The sequence below is a fragment of the Salvelinus namaycush genome, chromosome 25 (assembly GCF_016432855.1).
Source record: "Salvelinus namaycush isolate Seneca chromosome 25, SaNama_1.0, whole genome shotgun sequence".
Taxonomy (NCBI): domain Eukaryota; kingdom Metazoa; phylum Chordata; class Actinopteri; order Salmoniformes; family Salmonidae; genus Salvelinus; species Salvelinus namaycush.
The window spans coordinates 32,415,483-32,434,560 of NC_052331.1; the positions used below are offsets into that span (position 1 = coordinate 32,415,483).

General features: G+C 40.0%; 2 protein-coding genes across 2 annotated transcripts in view; both read right to left on the bottom strand.

Annotated features, from left to right (window-relative positions):
- Positions 1–3,790, bottom strand: part of LOC120020511 (guanine nucleotide-binding protein G(I)/G(S)/G(O) subunit gamma-12-like) — a 48,091-nt gene extending 44,301 nt beyond the window's left edge. The window contains exon 1 of the mRNA XM_038964213.1: positions 3,479–3,790. The gene's annotated coding sequence lies outside the window, so the exon portion shown is untranslated. The remainder of the gene's footprint in view (positions 1–3,478) is intronic.
- A 1,949-nt stretch (positions 3,791–5,739) lies between these two features.
- Positions 5,740–19,078, bottom strand: part of LOC120020513 (protein wntless homolog) — a 30,851-nt gene continuing 17,512 nt past the window's right edge. Inside the window, exons 7-12 of the mRNA XM_038964215.1 lie at positions 18,105–18,202; positions 17,926–17,989; positions 12,533–12,676; positions 10,967–11,050; positions 10,616–10,769; positions 5,740–6,937 (exon numbers count right to left, since the gene is read on the bottom strand). Of these exons, the coding sequence (XP_038820143.1) occupies positions 6,831–6,937; positions 10,616–10,769; positions 10,967–11,050; positions 12,533–12,676; positions 17,926–17,989; positions 18,105–18,202 (651 nt within the window). The 3' untranslated portion in view covers positions 5,740–6,830. The remainder of the gene's footprint in view (positions 6,938–10,615; positions 10,770–10,966; positions 11,051–12,532; positions 12,677–17,925; positions 17,990–18,104; positions 18,203–19,078) is intronic.

A 19,078-nucleotide genomic window follows, 5' to 3' on the forward strand; every position in this document is an offset into this window, starting at 1 on the left:
CGCCAGAGGTAGCCTGACTGCCATTAGGTACCGAGATGAGATCCTCAGACCCCTTGTGAGACCATATGCTGACACATGCACATTTGTGGCCTGCTGGAGGTCATTTTGCAGGGCTCTGGCAGTGCTCCTCCTTGCACAAAGGCGGAGGTAGCGGTCCTGCTGCTGGGTTGTTGCCCTCCTACGGCCTCCTCCACGTCTCCTGATGTACTGGCCTGTCTACTGGTAGCGCCTCCATGCTCTGGACACTACGCTGACAGACACAGCAAACCTTCTTGCCACAGCTCGCATTGATGTACCATCCTGGATGAGCTGCACTACCTGAGCCACTTGTGTGGGTTGTAGACTCCGTCTCATGCTACCACTAGAGTGAAAGCACCGCCAGCATTCAAAAGTGACCAAAACATCAGCCAGGAAGCATAGGAACTGAGAAGTGGTCTGTGGTCACCACCTGCAGAACCACTCCTTTATTGGGGGTGTCTTGCTAATTGCCTATAATTTCCACCTTTTGTCTATTCCATTTGCACAACAGCATGTGAAATTTATTGTCAATCAGTGTTGCTTCCTAAGTGGACAGTTTGATTTCACAGAAGTGTGATTGACTTGGAGTTACATTGTGTTGTTTAAGTGTTCCCTTTATTTTTTTGAGCAGTGTATATTCTTATCCCATCCCTTTAGATTTGTGTGTATTAGGTAGTTGTTGGGGAATTGTTAGATTACTTGTTAGATATTGCTGCACTGTTGGACCTAGAAGCACAAGCATTTCGCTACACTCGCAATAACATCTGCTAACCATGTGTATGTGACCAAAAAAATTTGATTTGAGAGAGTCTGCTAAATAACTAAAATGTCAAATGTAAATGTACAGTTTCAAAATAAAAGCTAGAACAAAAACTGATGGTGTATGTCGTCATAAAAAGCTGAAATTGGAAGTTACCGGAAATTATTACAACGACAACTCATATAGTAATGTTTTGTTTTAGCGGTAACTGTACCGATATTCCAAGAAACAGGCCGGGGAACCTTATGACAAAATCACACATGTTTTGACAAGACAGCCTTTCATTTTAATGGCCGTCGTATTGTGAGGCTTTGATGAGAGTAAATAAGGGTACTAATGAGTTGGTCTAATCAATGCCTTGCCTGTGTTCACTCTGTGATGGGGCGACAGAACACAGGGCGGCTTATTGTCTGTGTATAAACGCCTTGGCCTAGAGCCTCCCTGGCTGGGCCTCCAAAGCTGGTCGTAATTCTGCTGCATCATCACTCTCTGTCAGCGCTCTTGTTGATGATCACAATGTAAACTGTACTACGCCACACGAGAGGAGGTCCTCGCGACATGTTAAGCACAGGTCTGCTAAATAAATGACATAAACAGAGTTCCGAAGTGCCAAGGTTTATTAACAATCGCAGGGCAATACAAAAGTTCATAAAATTGTGAGTCACAGTATTCCACAGAAGGACACACACTGGCTGGGGCTATTTCTTAGAAGACACACAATGAGTTCACAGCAGGGCAAGAAATAATCACAAGTATTCACACTCTTTGTAAGACAGCACACTCATGATGAAACACTCTTATTTAGATGATAAAACACTTAATAATTAGCATACAAAACACACACGTGGATGAATAAGACTTGCTTCTGCTCTCTAACTAAATAGTTCCCTCCTAAGTAAAGCCAGCTGTGGCGGTATCTAGGAAAGTGGTGACCAAATAAACAGGTACTGTAGACAAACATTTATTTTTTTTAAGTCAGCCCGCCAAGGCATTCCCAAATATTTTGCCTGAAATACCAGCTCATTTGCTAGGGCGGACTAAACAAAATCTGTCAAAGCCGCTTCTCCCAACAGCACTGAACACTTCCCTCCAACTGCGTCGAACACGTCACAAAAGTTCAACAAACATTAGACTTCGACTTCTCCGTCCTCCTCTCCTCCGTGACCCGGAAACCAATAAGTGGTCGAGAAGAGTAAATATGTTTGTATGCGAACGAAGGAGTCTGCTCCCCACCTCGAAAACCTACTTCGGCAGAGGATGCGCAAGAGTATCCTCGCAGCGTCTAGGCAGAAGGGTTTAACAATCCGCAACACCCACTTTGAATCAGCTGTTGAGCTGTTGTTTTTTCAAAGGAGAAAAGAATGCAAACATTTTAAAATGATACGCTACTTATCCTTTTATCTATAAAATGTATTGCACAACTAGCTACATTCGTTTTACCACTTTACACATATACTTTGGGATTCCACACCTGTAAACTCCATTTGCCTGATGACACGCAAGTGGAGGTGGTTCTCATTTCATATAAGTCATTTCCCACTGGGCCAGACGTCAATTCAACATCTATTCAATGCTGGTTCAACGTACTGTTATTGCAATTATGTGGAAACAACGTTGATTCAACCAGTGGGTTGTTTCCACGTTTCCTTTCCTCGCCTCATGTCCTTGATTACCTTTGACATTTTTCAAAAGGAGGCGAGGATGGAGGAGAGGAGGTGAGCAAAACCATTTGAGATACTCCCATGGAGTGAACAGGGAATGTGCACTGTTCCTTGCGCTCCGGGGTGGAACCAACACTCTTTCCCTGAACGTTTCGCTTCAGGTATTTATGCAAATCGTACACCTCATCTCATAGCGGCCAGTAGGTGCCACTGGCTACAATAAGTAACACATTGGACATAGCTGAAGACACAGGTGGGTCAAGCTGACCTTCAGGAGCCAAGAACATGCTATTTCTTCTATCGGGATAAAAATGTGGAATCCGGCCATAGTGCTCTCATATGCCATGTAGCCTAATGGTTGCTAGACTTGTCATTGAAATAGTTGCAATAGAACATCCTCACTTTAACTGGTTTACTACAGTATTGCCATATTTGATTATCTACTGCATGCATGTGGATAACAATATCCTATTCAGATAGGTTTCCATTAAAGGTGGTATTAAAAAAATATTCACACTCCTCGAGCCCAATGTGTGTGCCTGGCCTGTCACATCTAGATGTATGGAGAAGGATTGCTATGAACAGGTAGCCTATGACTTGTTGCACGAACAAGTCGACCAGTCTCTGGAAGGCCTGACGATAAGTAGCCTACACGAATAGAAAGACTGCCACTGTACGTTGTGCTTCAGCTGTTTCACAATAGGCGTATTACAATTCATTCTTGGTCAGAAGGGCGATTACCGTCGACACCCAAAGGCATAGCATGCAATTATCACGGTAATAACTACATAATGCACTTATGTTACGCGCATGACCTATTACGCACTCTACTAATGTGACACGTTCTGTCCCAATGTAAGTAAAATTGATAACAATGTCAATATTTTATGTTATCTGGGTGCCACTGGAGTATCCCACAAAATAAATACATTGTTATAGTAAGTTATCTTTCGAAACGTTTTTTTAAGCGCTAAAACAGAATGTGTTTTATATTGATTAACCTTATGACTTCCTAGGTACACTGACACGACACACTTACCTGGCGCGGGCAATACAGACTGGTCTCCCCGTGTCGCCTACTGTATCCGTCACCAACTAGGAGGAGACCTCACTCAATAACAGTTGACAGCTATGAAAAGCGGATCAAACGACGGTCTTTGGGACTGCCAACTGGTGCCACTTTCACTTTCTCACGGTGTTGGCTGTCGCTTATTGTAAATATCGTTGATTATTATATTTTCTCCACCTACTTGCCCGTATGACTAGGCTACACTCCCTCCTCCGCTTCGTGACGAAAACTAACGATCGCAGCCGGATAGAGAAGTGGAGTCACAGAACAGTGGGAACACTAGCGGGTGTTTTGAGAATTTGTTGTTTTGTAGTCTGCTCCTGTATTTATTGGTGCCTCCCAGGCGCCCTCTTTCTGTGCAAAGCGTTTCAATACAATATGTACTAGGCATCCGAGGGCCGATTCTTTGAGCGGATTTGGCGGGGCGCCGGAACATAATTACAAGAACATTTGTAGACGGCAAATTGACCGCAAGAAGCCCAAACAGATATGTTTGACTAAAACAATCATTTCAAACCTTGATTACATCATGATACGACAACGTTTATCTCCATTATGAGTGGGAATACTTGCAAACAGATTTCTTAAATTAAAATCTCTTGGAGCTGCTTTCCTTATGTTTTTTAGACTATTATGTCAAACAATAAAAACACTTGGGGGGCCAAATAATGGGACACCCATTCGCGTGGGGGCCCCTGTACTGGGCTAATATGAAGTATAGCCCAAAGGCCGGCAGATGGCAATATTGAGTGGTTTCAACTTACCATCCAAAGGCAATGGGCTCGTTCGAGCATATCACTTTTGTCAAGATGGTCACTGCCTTTCAAAGTCAGCCATTATGAGCATAAAAACTGTCCGATTTGCACCTACATGTCGGCTGCATGAACTTTGCAACAACCATGTGATCAAAGGTCATGAAGTATCGGCTGCAATTTTCTGCACTTGCTCCTTACCAGCTACAACTTGCAGCCGCCTGCATTCCAGGCTGTATCACAACTGACCGTAATTGGAAGTCCCATAGGGCGGCGCACAATTGGCCTTAGTGATGTCCGGGGTTAGGGTTTGGCCGGGGCAGGCCATCATTGTAAATAAGAATGTTATTAACCGACTTGCCTAGTTACATAAAGGTTAAATTTAAAAAAAATACAATTGTGGGAGGCTCGATTGTCAACCAATCATTAGGGTGCTTTTGTTTGACCCATGCAAAACGTGACCAAAGATGCCCTTACGAAAAAAGATTGAAGTCAGAGTGCAGTATTAACTGCAGTTAGTGCGAGAGAGACTCAAATATCACATTAATTTGTACATACCCACTGTATACATGAATGGCGAATTTGGTTCCTGTTTCAGTCACACCCTTACAAAAAAAAAGATTGCAGTTTTGAAACTGCAGTAAGTGCTGTAACTGCAGTCGACTGATATTTTCTAAACCTTTCCAACACAGAAAACACCTCCATCTCCCACAGACAGCAGTCAGTGAGCTCTGTGGACCCTGAGAAGGGCATGGTACTAGCTGAGGCTCCACAGCAGCAGCCCATCAGTTATGAGGTGCTGACCACCGGTGGAAACACTATGCTCCTTGAACGGGAGACCAAGGAATCAGAAAAAGAACTGTCCTCTACCAGCCTGTCCACTGCTACAGGCGGGAAGAAGGCTGGAGGAACTAGCTGCTTCGATGGAGCACTGAGGGGACTGAGGAAAGGACAAGAAGCCTGTAGCACTACTAGTCACTCCGTTCTACGTGAATTTCAGTTCTCTAATATTGTATCAACACATTGTCAACACAGAAGTTGAAGATGTCTTTTTCCCCTTCTTCAGGCTCACAGAGCTGCTACGGGAGAAGATGAACTCCTGCAAGCAAAAGAGGAATGATTTCCATTTATTTTGGAACAGAAAATGTTCAGTAAACTTTCCATTTCTTTGCAAATGAGTTCAATACTGTCTAATTTGTTTTTTTATATATATTTAACTAGGCAAGTCAGTTAAGAACAAATACTTATTTACAACGATGGCCTACCCCGGCCAAACCCAGACGACGCCTGGCCAATTGTGCGCCGCCCAATGGGACTCCCAATCACAGCCAGATGTGGTGCATCCTGGATAACAGTAAGCACATAAACAATTAGCCTACAATAGAAATGCTGGTTAAGTTGCATTTTTCTTAGACCTCAAGGAAATTCCCTACAACAACAACTTGTGAATTTCCTTTGAAAATATTCCAAAACTAGGCATAAAGTAAACGTTTTATTTAATTTAGCATAAAAAGCACAAAACTACCACGTCATAGTCATCTTCGAAGCTCAATTATTATCTTTTGTTGCCAACAGACAGTAAGTGATACAGCATATGCAAATATTTCATACAGTTGAAAATAAGCACTTTATAAAATATATATATCTACATCGTAACATAATGAACTTGGTGTTTCCCAAAAAAGGCCCTGTGGTTTGTAATTTTTTTCCCCCACAATACAAAAAGGTATTATCCCCCCCACTTGGGAGAGTGATAGACAAGAGAACACAGTAGTCTAGAAAGTTCCATGGATGTGTACAGCTGAACGTGAGTGCGGACAGAAGTGACAAAAAAAGACAAAGATATTACTGACAACTTGCAGAGATATGCTTTCTTTTGACAGATCTTCAGAAAGTGGTCATCTTGGACCTTGTACCATGAGGCATTGACATACACTTATATGTCCTACTGGTTGTTTCAATCTAAAACTGCAGAGGCGGAGTGCCAAAAACAGCAGTCATCCAAATGTAGTTCTCTCTAAAAACCCAAGTAATGTTGTCTTCAGTGAGGCAACCAGTTACGCCACAATATAGTGCCTTGAAAGCCCACAATGTTTTTCCTGTAGTTGGATGCCGTTGCCACTGGACACTGATCCAATTTCAGATTTGCACTTTACCCCTAATGGGTTTGTTTAGGATTTGAGGGATGGTATGCTGATCCTAGATTTGTGAAGACAACATCTACCTGGAGTGTTTTGTTCCCTCCCCAACTACCTCATGACCAGCAGATGTGTTCTACATCCTTCCACTCCATCGCAAAGCAGATTTTCACAACCTGGACATAAGAGTACAGTTGTTCAACAACAACATTACAAACACTGATAGTTAACAAACTATGTCAAATGTCAAAAATGAATATACAATCTGGCCCCATGTTTGCAATGAAATGAAAGGACTAAAGGGCTACAGATAAAGTTGCTTTTGAACTTTTGGGACAATGTGGGGCACATGGGTAATAGGGTTAAAGGAAGCACAGTCACGGTTTGAGGGAGGGGTGTTTGGAGGTGGTTTGATGTCCAGGGGAGGGTGGTCTACTCTTGGGCCTCCTTGCCCATCATCTTGTAGATCTCGGTGGGTCCGTCCACGTGGGTGATGGTGGTGGTCAGCTGGATGTCCTCGCCACTGGCTCCTGCGTCTCCTGCACAGAGACCAACACACAAGTCAGTATAGTAAACACAGACAGCAGTACATCTGGGTCATCTGCTTTGTGCTCATTAGGCACCAAATGGAAGAAAACAAAACTGAAACAGGGAGGAGCAGGGCCGACTGCAGCCTTTTGGGGGCCCTAAGCGAAATTTGGTTGGGGGGGTCCCTCACCTCACAACATTTTAGTGTCCCCCATCTTGATAGTGGTGAAAAATTGGTAGTTTTAAAGTGAATTCCCTGCTATTTTACACATTTTGCCATGGGGTGGAGATACATTTTTGCGGTTTTAAAACAAATTCCCTGCAATTCTACATATTTTGTCATGACTTATGCAATCTTAATAAGATATCTGAGTGAGAATTACTAACAAATTCACTGGGGCCCCTGGAGGTCAGGGTCTCTGGGAACGTGCCCTGTGTATCGTCCCCGGTCGGTATTTGTCCATGAATACTAGAAGTTTAGATAGCTGGCAATCTAAAAATTGTTAGTTGACATAGCTAATGTAGTGTCTGACAGAGAAAAACTGCTGAGGCACAACCAAATTTCGAAATTGCACCTGATGTACTCTACTATTCTTACTCTCAATACTAGGTTGAGAACACGACTGAGTTCCCCCCCAAAAAATATAAACAGTGCCTTGCCTTCAGAAAGTATTCACACCCCTTGACTTTTTCCACATTTTGTTATAACAGCCGGAATTTAAAATTTATTAAATTGAGATCTTTTGTCACTGGTGTACACACAATACCCCATAATGTCAAAGTGGAATTATGTATTTGAAATGTAAAAAAATACATTAAAAATCAATAGCTGAAATGTCTTGAGTCAGTAAGTTTTTAATCCCTTTGTTATGGCAAGTCTAAATAAGTTCAGGAGTAAAAATGTGCTTAACAAGTCACATAATAAGTTGCATTGACTCACTCTGTGTACAATAATAGTGTTTAACATTATCTTTGAATGACTACCTCATCTCGGTACCCACACTTACAGATAATTGTAAGGTTCCTCAGTTGAGTAGTGAATTTCAAACACAGATTCAACCACAAAGACCAGGGAGGTTTTCCGATGCCTCGCAAAGAATGGCACCTATTGGTAGATGGGTATAAATTTTAAAAAGCAGACATTTAATATCCCTTTGAGCATGGTGACGTTATTAATTACACTTTAGATGGTGTGTCAATACACCCATTCACAACAAATATAGTCGTCCTTCCTAACTCAGTTGCCGGAGAGGAAGGAAACCGCTCAGGGATTTCACCATGAGGCCAATAGTGACTTTAAAACAGTTAGAGTTTAATGGCTGTGATAGGAGAAAACTGAGGATGGGTCAACAACATTGTAGTTACTCCACAATACTAACCTAATTGACAAGAGTGAAAATAAGGAAGCCTGTACAGAATAATACTTTTTCCAAAACATGCATCCTGTTTGCAAAAAGGAACTAAAGTAATACTGCAAAAAATGTGGCAAAGCAAATAACTTTTTGTCCTGAATACAAAGTGTTATGTTTGGGGAAAATCCAATACACCACAATATGGAGAACCACACTCCACATTTTCAAGCACAGTGGTAGCTGCATCATGTTATGGGTATACTTCTAATCGTTAACGACTGGGGAGTTATTCAGTATAAAAAAATTAATGGAATAGAGCTAAACCCTATAACTGCCTATTTATTGCCTTACCTCCCTAATCTTCTACATTTGCACACACTTTACATAGATTTTTTGATTGTGTTATTGACTGTATGTTTATTTATGTGTAACTCTGTGTTGTTGTTTTTGGTCGCACTGCTTTGCTATATCTTGGCCAGGTCGCAGTTGTAAATGAGAACTTGTTCTCAACTGGCTTACCTGGTTAAATAAAAAGGTGAAATATTTTTTTTTAAATAAGCTCAGGCAAAATTCTAGAGGAAAACATGGTTTCCTGCTTTCCACCAGACATTGGGAGATGAATTCACCTTTCAGCAGGATAATAACCTAAAACACAAGGCCAAATCTACACTGGAGTTGCTTACCAAGACGACAGTGAATGTTCCTGAGTGGCCTAGTTACAGTTGACTTTAATCTCCTTGAAAATCTATGGCAAGACTTGAACATGGTTGTCTAGCAATGATCAATAATCAACTTGACAGAGCTTGAAGAATTTTGAAAATAATAAATGGGCAAATATTATACAATCCTGGTGTGCAAAGCTCTTAGACTTACCCAGAAAGACTCACAGGTGTAACTGCTGCTAAATGTGATTCTAACATATATTGGCTCAAAGGGTGTGAATATGTATGTAAATTAGATCTTCCTGTATTTAATTTTTTATAAATTTTCACAAATTTCTAACATGTTGTTTTCACTGTCATTATGGGGTATTGGGTGTAGACGGGTGAGAGAAAAAAAAATCTATTTAGTCCATTTTGAAATCAGACTAACAACAAAATGTGGAATAAGTCAAGGGGTATGAATACTTTCTGAAGGCACTGTATCATATTTTTTTGGGTCAGGGGCTCCTAAGTGAACATTTATGTCGCTTATGTCTGGAGCCAGCCTTGGGGAGAGGCTACCTGAACCTGAAGTCAATAAGAAAACTATTTATGTTGAAACCTTCCCTACCTTCCCAAGTTCTCTCACGTCACCCCGCTCCTCCGCTCTCTCCACTGGCTTCCAGTTGAAGCTCGCATCCGCTACAAGACCATGGTGCTTGCCTATGGAGCTGTGAGGGGAACGGCACCTCCGTACCTTCAGGCTCTGATCAGGCCCTACACCCAAACAAGGGCACTGCGTTCATCCACCTCTGGCCTGCTCGCCTCCCTACCTCTGAGGAAGTACAGTTCCCGCTCAGCCCAGTCAAAACTGTTCGCTGCTCTGGCACCCCAATGGTGGAACAAACTCCCTCACGACGCCAGGTCAGCGGAGTCAATCACCACCTTCCGGAGACACCTGAAACCCCACCTCTTTAAGGAATACCTAGGATAGGATAAAGTAATCCTTCTAACCCCCCCCCCCCCCCCCCCCCCCTTAAAAGATTTAGATGCACTATTGTAAAGTGGCTGTTCCACTGGATATCATAAGGTGAATGCACCAATTTGTAAGTCGCTCTGGATAAGAGCGTCTGCTAAATGACTTAAATGTAAATGTAAATGTAAAAGCATTTTAAATAGTCCAAAACTTTGACATTTTTTGTCTGAATCCGCCGATGTGTGTTATCTTTTTAAGACAGCAGTCATTTAACTTTTTTCTCCTGAACATCTTTTGTAGATCCAATTTTCCTTTCATTTCATGCCTTCTGATTCCAGACAGTATACTTTATCTGCTGAAACTGCAATGCAAAAAGGGAAATCTAAACAAGCCTAAATATCTTACATTGAGTGATAAGTGTTTTTTTTAAATATGTTTTGCTTACCAAGCTAAATTATCTAAAGTCATCGGTCAACTTATTTCAAGACCAAATTAAATAGAACTTTGAAATGTAAGATAACATTTCAAGATAAAAATGTAAGATATTTTTCAAGATATTTGACCTTAACCGTCACAAAAGGAGACACTCTTGCGTGTTATTATTTTTTTCTGTACAGTAAAGTATATCAAGAATATTATGATACACTTAAATAAAATTTGACTTCCTTTTTGACCTACTGACACAGTTGACCATTAGAGGCAGCTGTTAGTTGGACTCACCGCTGGACTGCTCGTCTCCGTAGCGTTTGTGTGAGGGAGCATACAGGAACATGATGGCGAACACGTAGAGGTTCCACATGCCGTAGATTCCCGTGAAGAAGGCACTGTTCACCTGCACCGTGTAGTCTCCCCAGTGCCAGTGGCCCTCGTTCACCTAGACAATATGGGTTGTGTTCAATAGGTACGAAATGTAAGCAAAAACACTACAAAACCCTGTCCAATAAGAAACACTTCATTTTTCCAGTGCAAAACATTTAGCTACAGAGTGCCCTAATGAACATGCTTAAATACCTAATCCTCTCCAGAGGATTCTGGGATACCCCTGCAGTCAAACGCACAGACATAACTCACCTGACTGATGATGAAGAAGATGACAGTCATTGCAGCACAGGTCAGAGTGACCAACATGAGGAACTTGAACCGGAAGATAAGGCCCTGAGAGAGGAAGATTACAGTTACTATTACTATCCATGAAGATGATCCCCTGAGAGAGGAAGATTACAGTTACTATTACTATCCATGAAGATGATCCCCTGAGAGAGGAAGATTACAGTTACTATTACTATCCATGAAGATGATCCCCTGAGAGAGGAAGATTACAGTTACTATTACTATCCATGAAGATGATCCCCTGAGAGAAGAAGATTACAGTTACTATTACTATCCATGAAGATGATCCCCTGAGAGAGGAAGATTACAGTTACTATTACTATCCATGAAGATGATCCCCTGAGAGAGGAAGATTGCAGTTACTATTACTATCCATGAAGATGATCCCCTGAGAGAGGAAGATTACAGTTACTATTACTATCCATGAAGATGATCCCCTGAGAGGAAGATTACAGTTACTATTACTATCCATGAAGATGATCCCCTGAGAGGAAGATTACAGTTACTATTACTATCCATGAAGATGATCCCCTGAGAGGAAGATTACAGTTACTATCCATGAAGATGATCCCCTGAGAGAGGAAGAAACTGGCTCTCATGAGGACCGCCACAGAAAAGGAAGACACAGTTACCTCTGCTGCAGAGGATAAGTTCATTAGTTACCTGCCTCAGAAATTGCAGCCCAAAAAAATGCTTCAGGTTCAAGTAACAGACACTTTTCAACATCAACTGTTTCCTCAGGAGACTGCATGAATCAGGCCTTCATAGTCAAATTGCAAAGAAACCACAACAAAAGGACACCAATAAGAAGAAGAGACTTTCTTGGGCCAAGAAACACGAGCAATGGACATTAGACCGGTGGAAATCTGTCCTTTGGTCTGAGGAGTCCAAATTTTAGATTTTTGGTTCCAACCCACGGTGTCTTTGTGAGACACAGAGTAGGTGAACAGATGATCTCTGCATGTATGGTTCCCACCGTGAAGCATGGAGGAGATGGTGTTTTGCTGGTGACACTATCAGTGATTTATTTTGAATTCAAGGCACACTTAACCAGCATGGCTACCACATTCTGCAGCGATACGCCATCCCATCAGCTTTGCGCTTAGTGGGACTATCATTTGTTTTTCAACAGGACAATGACCCAACACACCGCCAGGCTGTGTAAGGGCTATTTGACCAAGAAGGAGAGTGATGGAGTGCTGCATCAGATGACCAGGTCTCCTCAATCACCCGACCTCAACCCAGTTGAGATGGTTTGGGATGTGTTGGACCGCAGAGTGAAGGAAAAGCAGCCAACAACTACTCTGCATGTGGGAACTCCTTCAAGACTGTTGAACAAGCATACTACATGATTCCATGTGTTACTTCATAGTTTTGATGTCTTCACTATTATTCTATAATGTAGAAAATAGTAAAAATAAAGAAAAACAATTGAATTAGTAGATGTGTCCAAACTTTTGACTGGTACTGTATGAAAACACAATTTTAGGTGCACAAATGTATACTCAAACACACACACACACAGACCTCATAGTGCAGGCGTCTGGCCTTGGACATGGCGGGCAGGGAGGACCTCTTCCCACTGATGTTGCGGAACACTTGGAACACCATGAAGCACAGGAAGAGGAAGTAGAGACAGGCACAGATCCCCGCTACGATGATGAACGCCATCTGTTATCAACCTCAGTCAAGGAGGGAACTAGCATGGTGATGCTAAAAAAGCATAGCTTAATAAATAGTTACAATATTACTCAATAAACTGAAAAGGCTAGACTCCAACTGTACCAGAGAAATAGGACCGACCGTAACTGAAGCACCATTTAGGAATCGCTGCCCTTACTTTACATATGAACCACCAGTCTTAGCTCAATGTACATTTTCCAACAGACTGATAGAAACCCATGGCACGCTTACTTCTAGGAACACTAAATATAAAAAATGGAAACCTCTTCGGCTGAAAGGTTCTAAAAGCTGGCAAATATGCCATGGTCTACTTCTAGGCTTGATAGAGATTGCTGTCTTTTCACAGGCCTTTTTTCTCCCACTAGACTGGAGAGAGAGAGAAAGAGGGAATGCTAGAGGGAGAAAGCAAGAGTGAAGGAGAGCGAGAGACGAACCAAGAGACTCTTGCTGCCACTAGTTTTTGATAGGGGAGGGGGGGGGGGGTTATACTGATGAATCGTGCATCACCTAGGCCTGTGGGATCCCCACTGCAGCTCTCCTCGACACCCACACAGAGAGAGAGAGCAGGCAGAGGGGAGACCCAGAAGAGAGATGGCCCAAGGCAGGAGTAGGCACTGCCAGCAACACTGAATTATTACTCACTGCAGCACAGAACAGTGGAGAGGACCTCAGGGACAGCCTGTGACTGATGGAGGAGAAGTGCTCTGATTAATGTTAGCATGTCTCTGTCAAATATTGATATACAATCTGGCCCTATGTTGCAATGAAATGAGAGAGAGAGAGATCAGAGAAATACTAATACTAGGATAAACTAGTTACAATTGTAATGGCTTAGCAGATAATAAGAAAAGACGATCAGTATTTACCTGGCTAAAAGAGAAGGATTATAATATCTATTGTTTACAGGAAACCCATTCAACAGTTTTAGATGAAGTTTTGTGGAAAAAGAACTGGGGGGGCAAAATATATTTCTCCCATGGGCAAAGAAATTCAAAAGGGGTGATGGTTTTAATTAACAATAATTTTGATCCAAATGTGCAAATTGTCCAAACAGATCCTCAAGGTAGATGGATTATTTTAAATATGTTATTGGACAATAAACAAATATGGCTTGTTAACCTATACGGTCCGAATAATGATGATCCAAGCTTCTTTGAAAATATATATAAGAATTTATCAACTCTACAAGCAACACTAGACTCTATTATTATAGTGGGAGATTTTAATACGGTCTTAAATACCTCTATAGACCGGAAAGGAAATCACACTACAAACTATCACCCTCAGGCACTTAAGGAAATCATGAATGTCATGGATATATTGGAATTAGTGGATATATGGAGACTTAAATACCCTGATTTAGTGAGATATACATGGCGGAGGCTGAATCAAGCTAGTCGTCTTGACTACTTTCTTATACCATTCTCTCTGGCACCAAAAGTTAAAAAAGTGTTGATAGGGGACAGAATGCGGTCGGATCATCACATAATTGGCATATATATTTCTCTTACAGAATTTCCACGTGGGCGAGGATATTGGAAATTTAATCAAAGTCTACTAGATGATAAATTGTTTAGAACTAGGACAGAAGATTTTATAACTGACTTTTTCAGACATAACATAGGTACAGCAGATCCCCTTATTGTATGGGACACTTTTAAGTGTGCCTTTAGAGGCCATGCAATTCAGTACTCATCTATAAAACAAAGGGAATTTAGATCAAAAGAGTCCATATTAACAAAGGAAATTGAAGGACTAACAGTACAGTTAGATAGCAATAAAAACAGTACCATAGAGGCACAGAATAAGTTAGAGGAAAAACAAAAAGAAATGGAGGAACTTATTCAAGAAAGATCCAGTGTAATATATTATAAAAATAAAGCGAACTGGATGGAATATGGGGAAAAATGCACCAAATTCTTTTTCAATCTTCAATATAGAAATGCTACCAAAAAAAATGTATTAAAACTTGTTACAAATGATGGAGTCACGCATGATTCACCAAATGATATTTTGAAAGAGGAAGTAAAGTACTTTAAGAATATGTTTTCGTTTCAGGCTCCTCCATCTCCACTAACTGAAACTAATTGTATGGATTTTTTTCCTATTAATAATGTAAAATTAACATCTGTACAGAAAGACTCATGTGAAGGCCAAATTACAGAGGAGGAACTGCTTGATGCAATTGGGGCCTTTAAGGATGGGAAAACTCCAGGGCTGGATGGCATACCAGTGGAAGTATACAAAACTTTTTTTGATATACTCAAAGGACCATTATTAGCTTGTTTTAACCACTCCTATATAAATGGTAGATTATCAGACACGCAACAAGAAGGTCTGATATCGTTATTACTGAAACAGGACCCAAGTGGTATATATAAAGATCCAGTCCAATTAAAAAATTGGAGACCTCTTACACTTCAGTGTTGTGATGCAAAAATCCTAGCAAAATGCTTGGCGCATAGAATTTAAAAGGTTTTGTCAGATATTATTCATCCTAATCAGACAGGTTTTTTACATGGACGATACATTGGAGATAATATAAGGCAAGTACTGGAAACAATAGAACACTATGAAATATCGGGGACACCAGGTCTGGTTTTCATAGCTGATTTTGAAAAGGCTTTTGATAAAGTACGACTGGAGTTTATATATAAATGCCTAGAATATTTCAATTTTGGGGAATCTCTTATAAAATGGGTTAAAATTATGTATAGTAACCCTAGGTGTAAAATAGTAAATAATGGCTACATCTCAGAAAGTTTTAAACTATCTAGAGGAGTAAAACAAGGTTGTCCACTATCGGCATATCTATTTATTATTGCCATCGAAATGTTAGCTGTTAAAATTAGATCAAACATTAATATTAATGGATTAGAAATCCGTGGCTTAAAAACTAAGGTGTCATTGTACGCTGATGATTCATGTTTTCTTTTAAAACCACAACTAGAGTCTCTCCACGGCCTCATAGAGGATCTAGATACCTTTGCTATCCTCTCTGGATTAAAACCAAATTATGATAAATGTACCATATTACGTATTGGATCACTAAAAAATACACATTTTATATTGCCATGTAGTTTACCAATTAAATGGTCTGACGGAGATGTGGACATACTCGGTATAAAAATCCCAAAAGAAAGGAATGATCTCACTCCAATAAATTTTTATAGAAAGTTAGCAAAAATAGATAAGATCTTGCTACCATGGAAAGGAAAATACTTGTCTATTTGTGGAAAAATCACCCTGATTAACTCTAGTCATATCACAGTTTACCTATTTGCTTATGGTTTTGCCTACACCTAGTGACCTGCTTTTTAAATTATATGAACAAAAAATATTCCATTTTATTTGGAACGGCAAGCCAGATAAAATTAAAAGGGCCTATTTATATAACGAATATGAATTCGGAGGGCAGAAATTATTAAATATTAAAGCATTAGACCTCTCACTAAAGGCATCAGTCATACAAAAGTTATACTTAAATCCAAACTGGTTCTCTAGTAAATTGGTACGAATGTCTCATCCTATGTTCAAGAAGGGCCTTTTTCCCTTTATTCAGATTACACCTGCTCACTTTCGGTTGTTTGAAAAGGAAATAATCTCCAAAATATCCTTATTTTTTAAACAAGCCTTAGAAAGTTGGTTGCAATTTCAGTTTAATCCACCTGAAAGGACGGAACAAATAGTACAACAAATATTGTGGTTAAATTCAAATATAGTAATTGATAAAAAAACTGTATTTATCGAAGAAATGTTTAAAAAAGGTATAATTTTTGTGAATGATATCATAAATAGGACTGGTGGAGTTATGTCACACATGCAGCTAACACAGACATATGGAAATGTCTGCTCTACCCAAAATTACAACCAATTAATTGCAGCATTACCACAAAAATGGAAGAGGCAAGTAGAAGGGGAAAAAAGTAAGGAACTTGTATGTCGGCCCTGTATTAAAGAACATAAATGGTTAAAGAAAAGTGTGATAAATAAAAACATATACCAATTTCATTTAAGGACCAAAAAACTGACAGCTGTGCCATATAAATTGCAAAATAGTTGGGAAGAGATTTTCGATGTACCCATTCCATGGCACATGGTTTATGAATTGATACGCAAAACAACGCCGGATTCAAAACTTCGAATTTTTCAATTTAAATTACTGTACAAAATTCTTGCAACTAATAGAATGTTATATATATGGGGTATACAATCTTCCCAGCTCTGCAGATTCTGTTGTGAGGAGGCAGAGTCATTAGATCATTTATTTTGGTATTGTCCATATGTAGCTCGTTTTTGGTCACAGGTCCAGGAATGGCTGAAGAATTGCAACATTTGCCTAGAACTAACGCTACAGATAGCAATACTGGGGGATTTGAAAAGCCATAGTCAATCAATCAATAATATAATAATTATTTTAGCAAAAATGTTTATTTTTAATTTACAATCTGTAGAAGCTATGAGAATAGGAAGGTTCAAATCTTTTGTGAAGCATCACAGCACAGTTGAAAAATATATGGCAAATAAAAATCCGAAATGGATGATGTTGGAAGATAGATGGGAAGGGTTGAGTGGAACTGAAGGGTGGGACTAATAACAAGATAAACAATGTAGGGCATACGGGATCTGTGAAATGTGTATAGGTGCGGAGCTTTTGTGAAATAGCACAGTTACAAGTGGAAATAAAATTGGATGGACAACAGAAATAGAGGAAGGACTAAGAACAAACGAGAGAACTATTATAAAGTAGTCTGTGTCTGTAAAATAGGTATAAGATGTATAAATTGAAGGTAAAAGCAGAAGTGTTTATTAGTTTACTCCAATTGGGGGAGCGGTGGTAGGGTTGCGGGGAATAATAATAAAGGTATATTCTTTAAAAAAGTATGTATGTTTATATAGGTATGTGTATGTATATATGTATATATGTATGCATGCGTGTATGGATATATATATTTACCCAAAAAAATATGGGGGATTGGAAATGATGCAGACAATTACATTGGAAGCAACATTCTTTCCGCAATATTAAGCTGATCCACCCCAAGAAAAAAAATAAAAAAATAAAAAAAAATTAAAAAAAATAAATACTAGGATAAACTGGGAGCTTAAATTGGAATATACAGTACAATAACATGGACACCTTACTTTCAGACTTACAAGACTTCATCCCTAGTTTAGTCTCCCTTGGTCCGTCAACTTTCTAAGGTAAGGAGTAATCATAGTAATCTAAAGGATACAGCCAACTCAGTCCCCACGTCGGAAGCCCAAATACTGTAGAACGGGTTCTTCAATTGGACTCCCCTGGTGGAAAAAGAAATATTTCAGAAATGGTCCCTGCAGAATTGTGGTGGTAACCTCGAAACAAGTTTTATTTTGACAGTGTGACGAAGGAAGTGTGTGTGTGTTTCAGCCTCACCTCTCACACATGTCGAAGATAAACAGGCAGAAGGAGCCGAAGACAATGGGTCCCACCTGCTTCCAGTAGATTGAGAAATGGTTCCTCTCCATCTGGTCCTGAGGGTAACGATAAAGGTGGGACACAGAACAGAAATACAAGAGAGGAGGGATGAAATAATAAAAGAGTTAGAAAACAGCAGTATCCTGCTCTAAACTAAACCATGTATCTACAACACCTTCAGAAAGGATTCACAACCCTGGACTTTTTACACATTTTGTTGTGTTACAGCCTGAATTTAAAATGACATTGCTTTTAGATTTTGTCACTGGCCTACACACACACACACAACACCCCATAATGTCAAAGTGGAATTATGGTTTTAGAATTTTTTACAAATTAATAAAAAATGTAAAGCCGAAATGACTTGAGTCAATAAGTATTCAACACCTTTGTTATGGCTTAACAAGTTACATAATAAGTGTGCAATAATAGCGTTGAACATGATTTTTGAATAACTACCTCATCTCTATACCCCACACACACAAATATCTATAAGGTCCCTCAGTTGAGCAGTGAATTTCAAACACAGATTCAACCACAAAGACCAGGGAGATTTTCCAATGTCTCACAAATAATGGCACCTACTGGTAGATGAGGCAAAACAAATGTAGACATTGAATATCCCTTTGAGCATAGTGAAGTTATTAATTACACTTTGGATGGTTTATCAATACACCTAGTCACTACAAAGATCGACCTCCTTCCTAACTCAGTTGCCGGAGAGGAAGGAACCTGCTCAGGGATTCCACCATGAGGCCAATGGTAACTTTACAGTTACATAGTTGAATGGCTGTGACAGGAGAAAACAGAGGCTGGATCAAAAACATAGTAGTTACTCCACAATATTAACCTGATTGACAGAGTTAAAAGAAGGAAGCCTGCAAAAAATATAAATATTCCAAAACATGCATCCTGTTTGCAACAAGGCACTA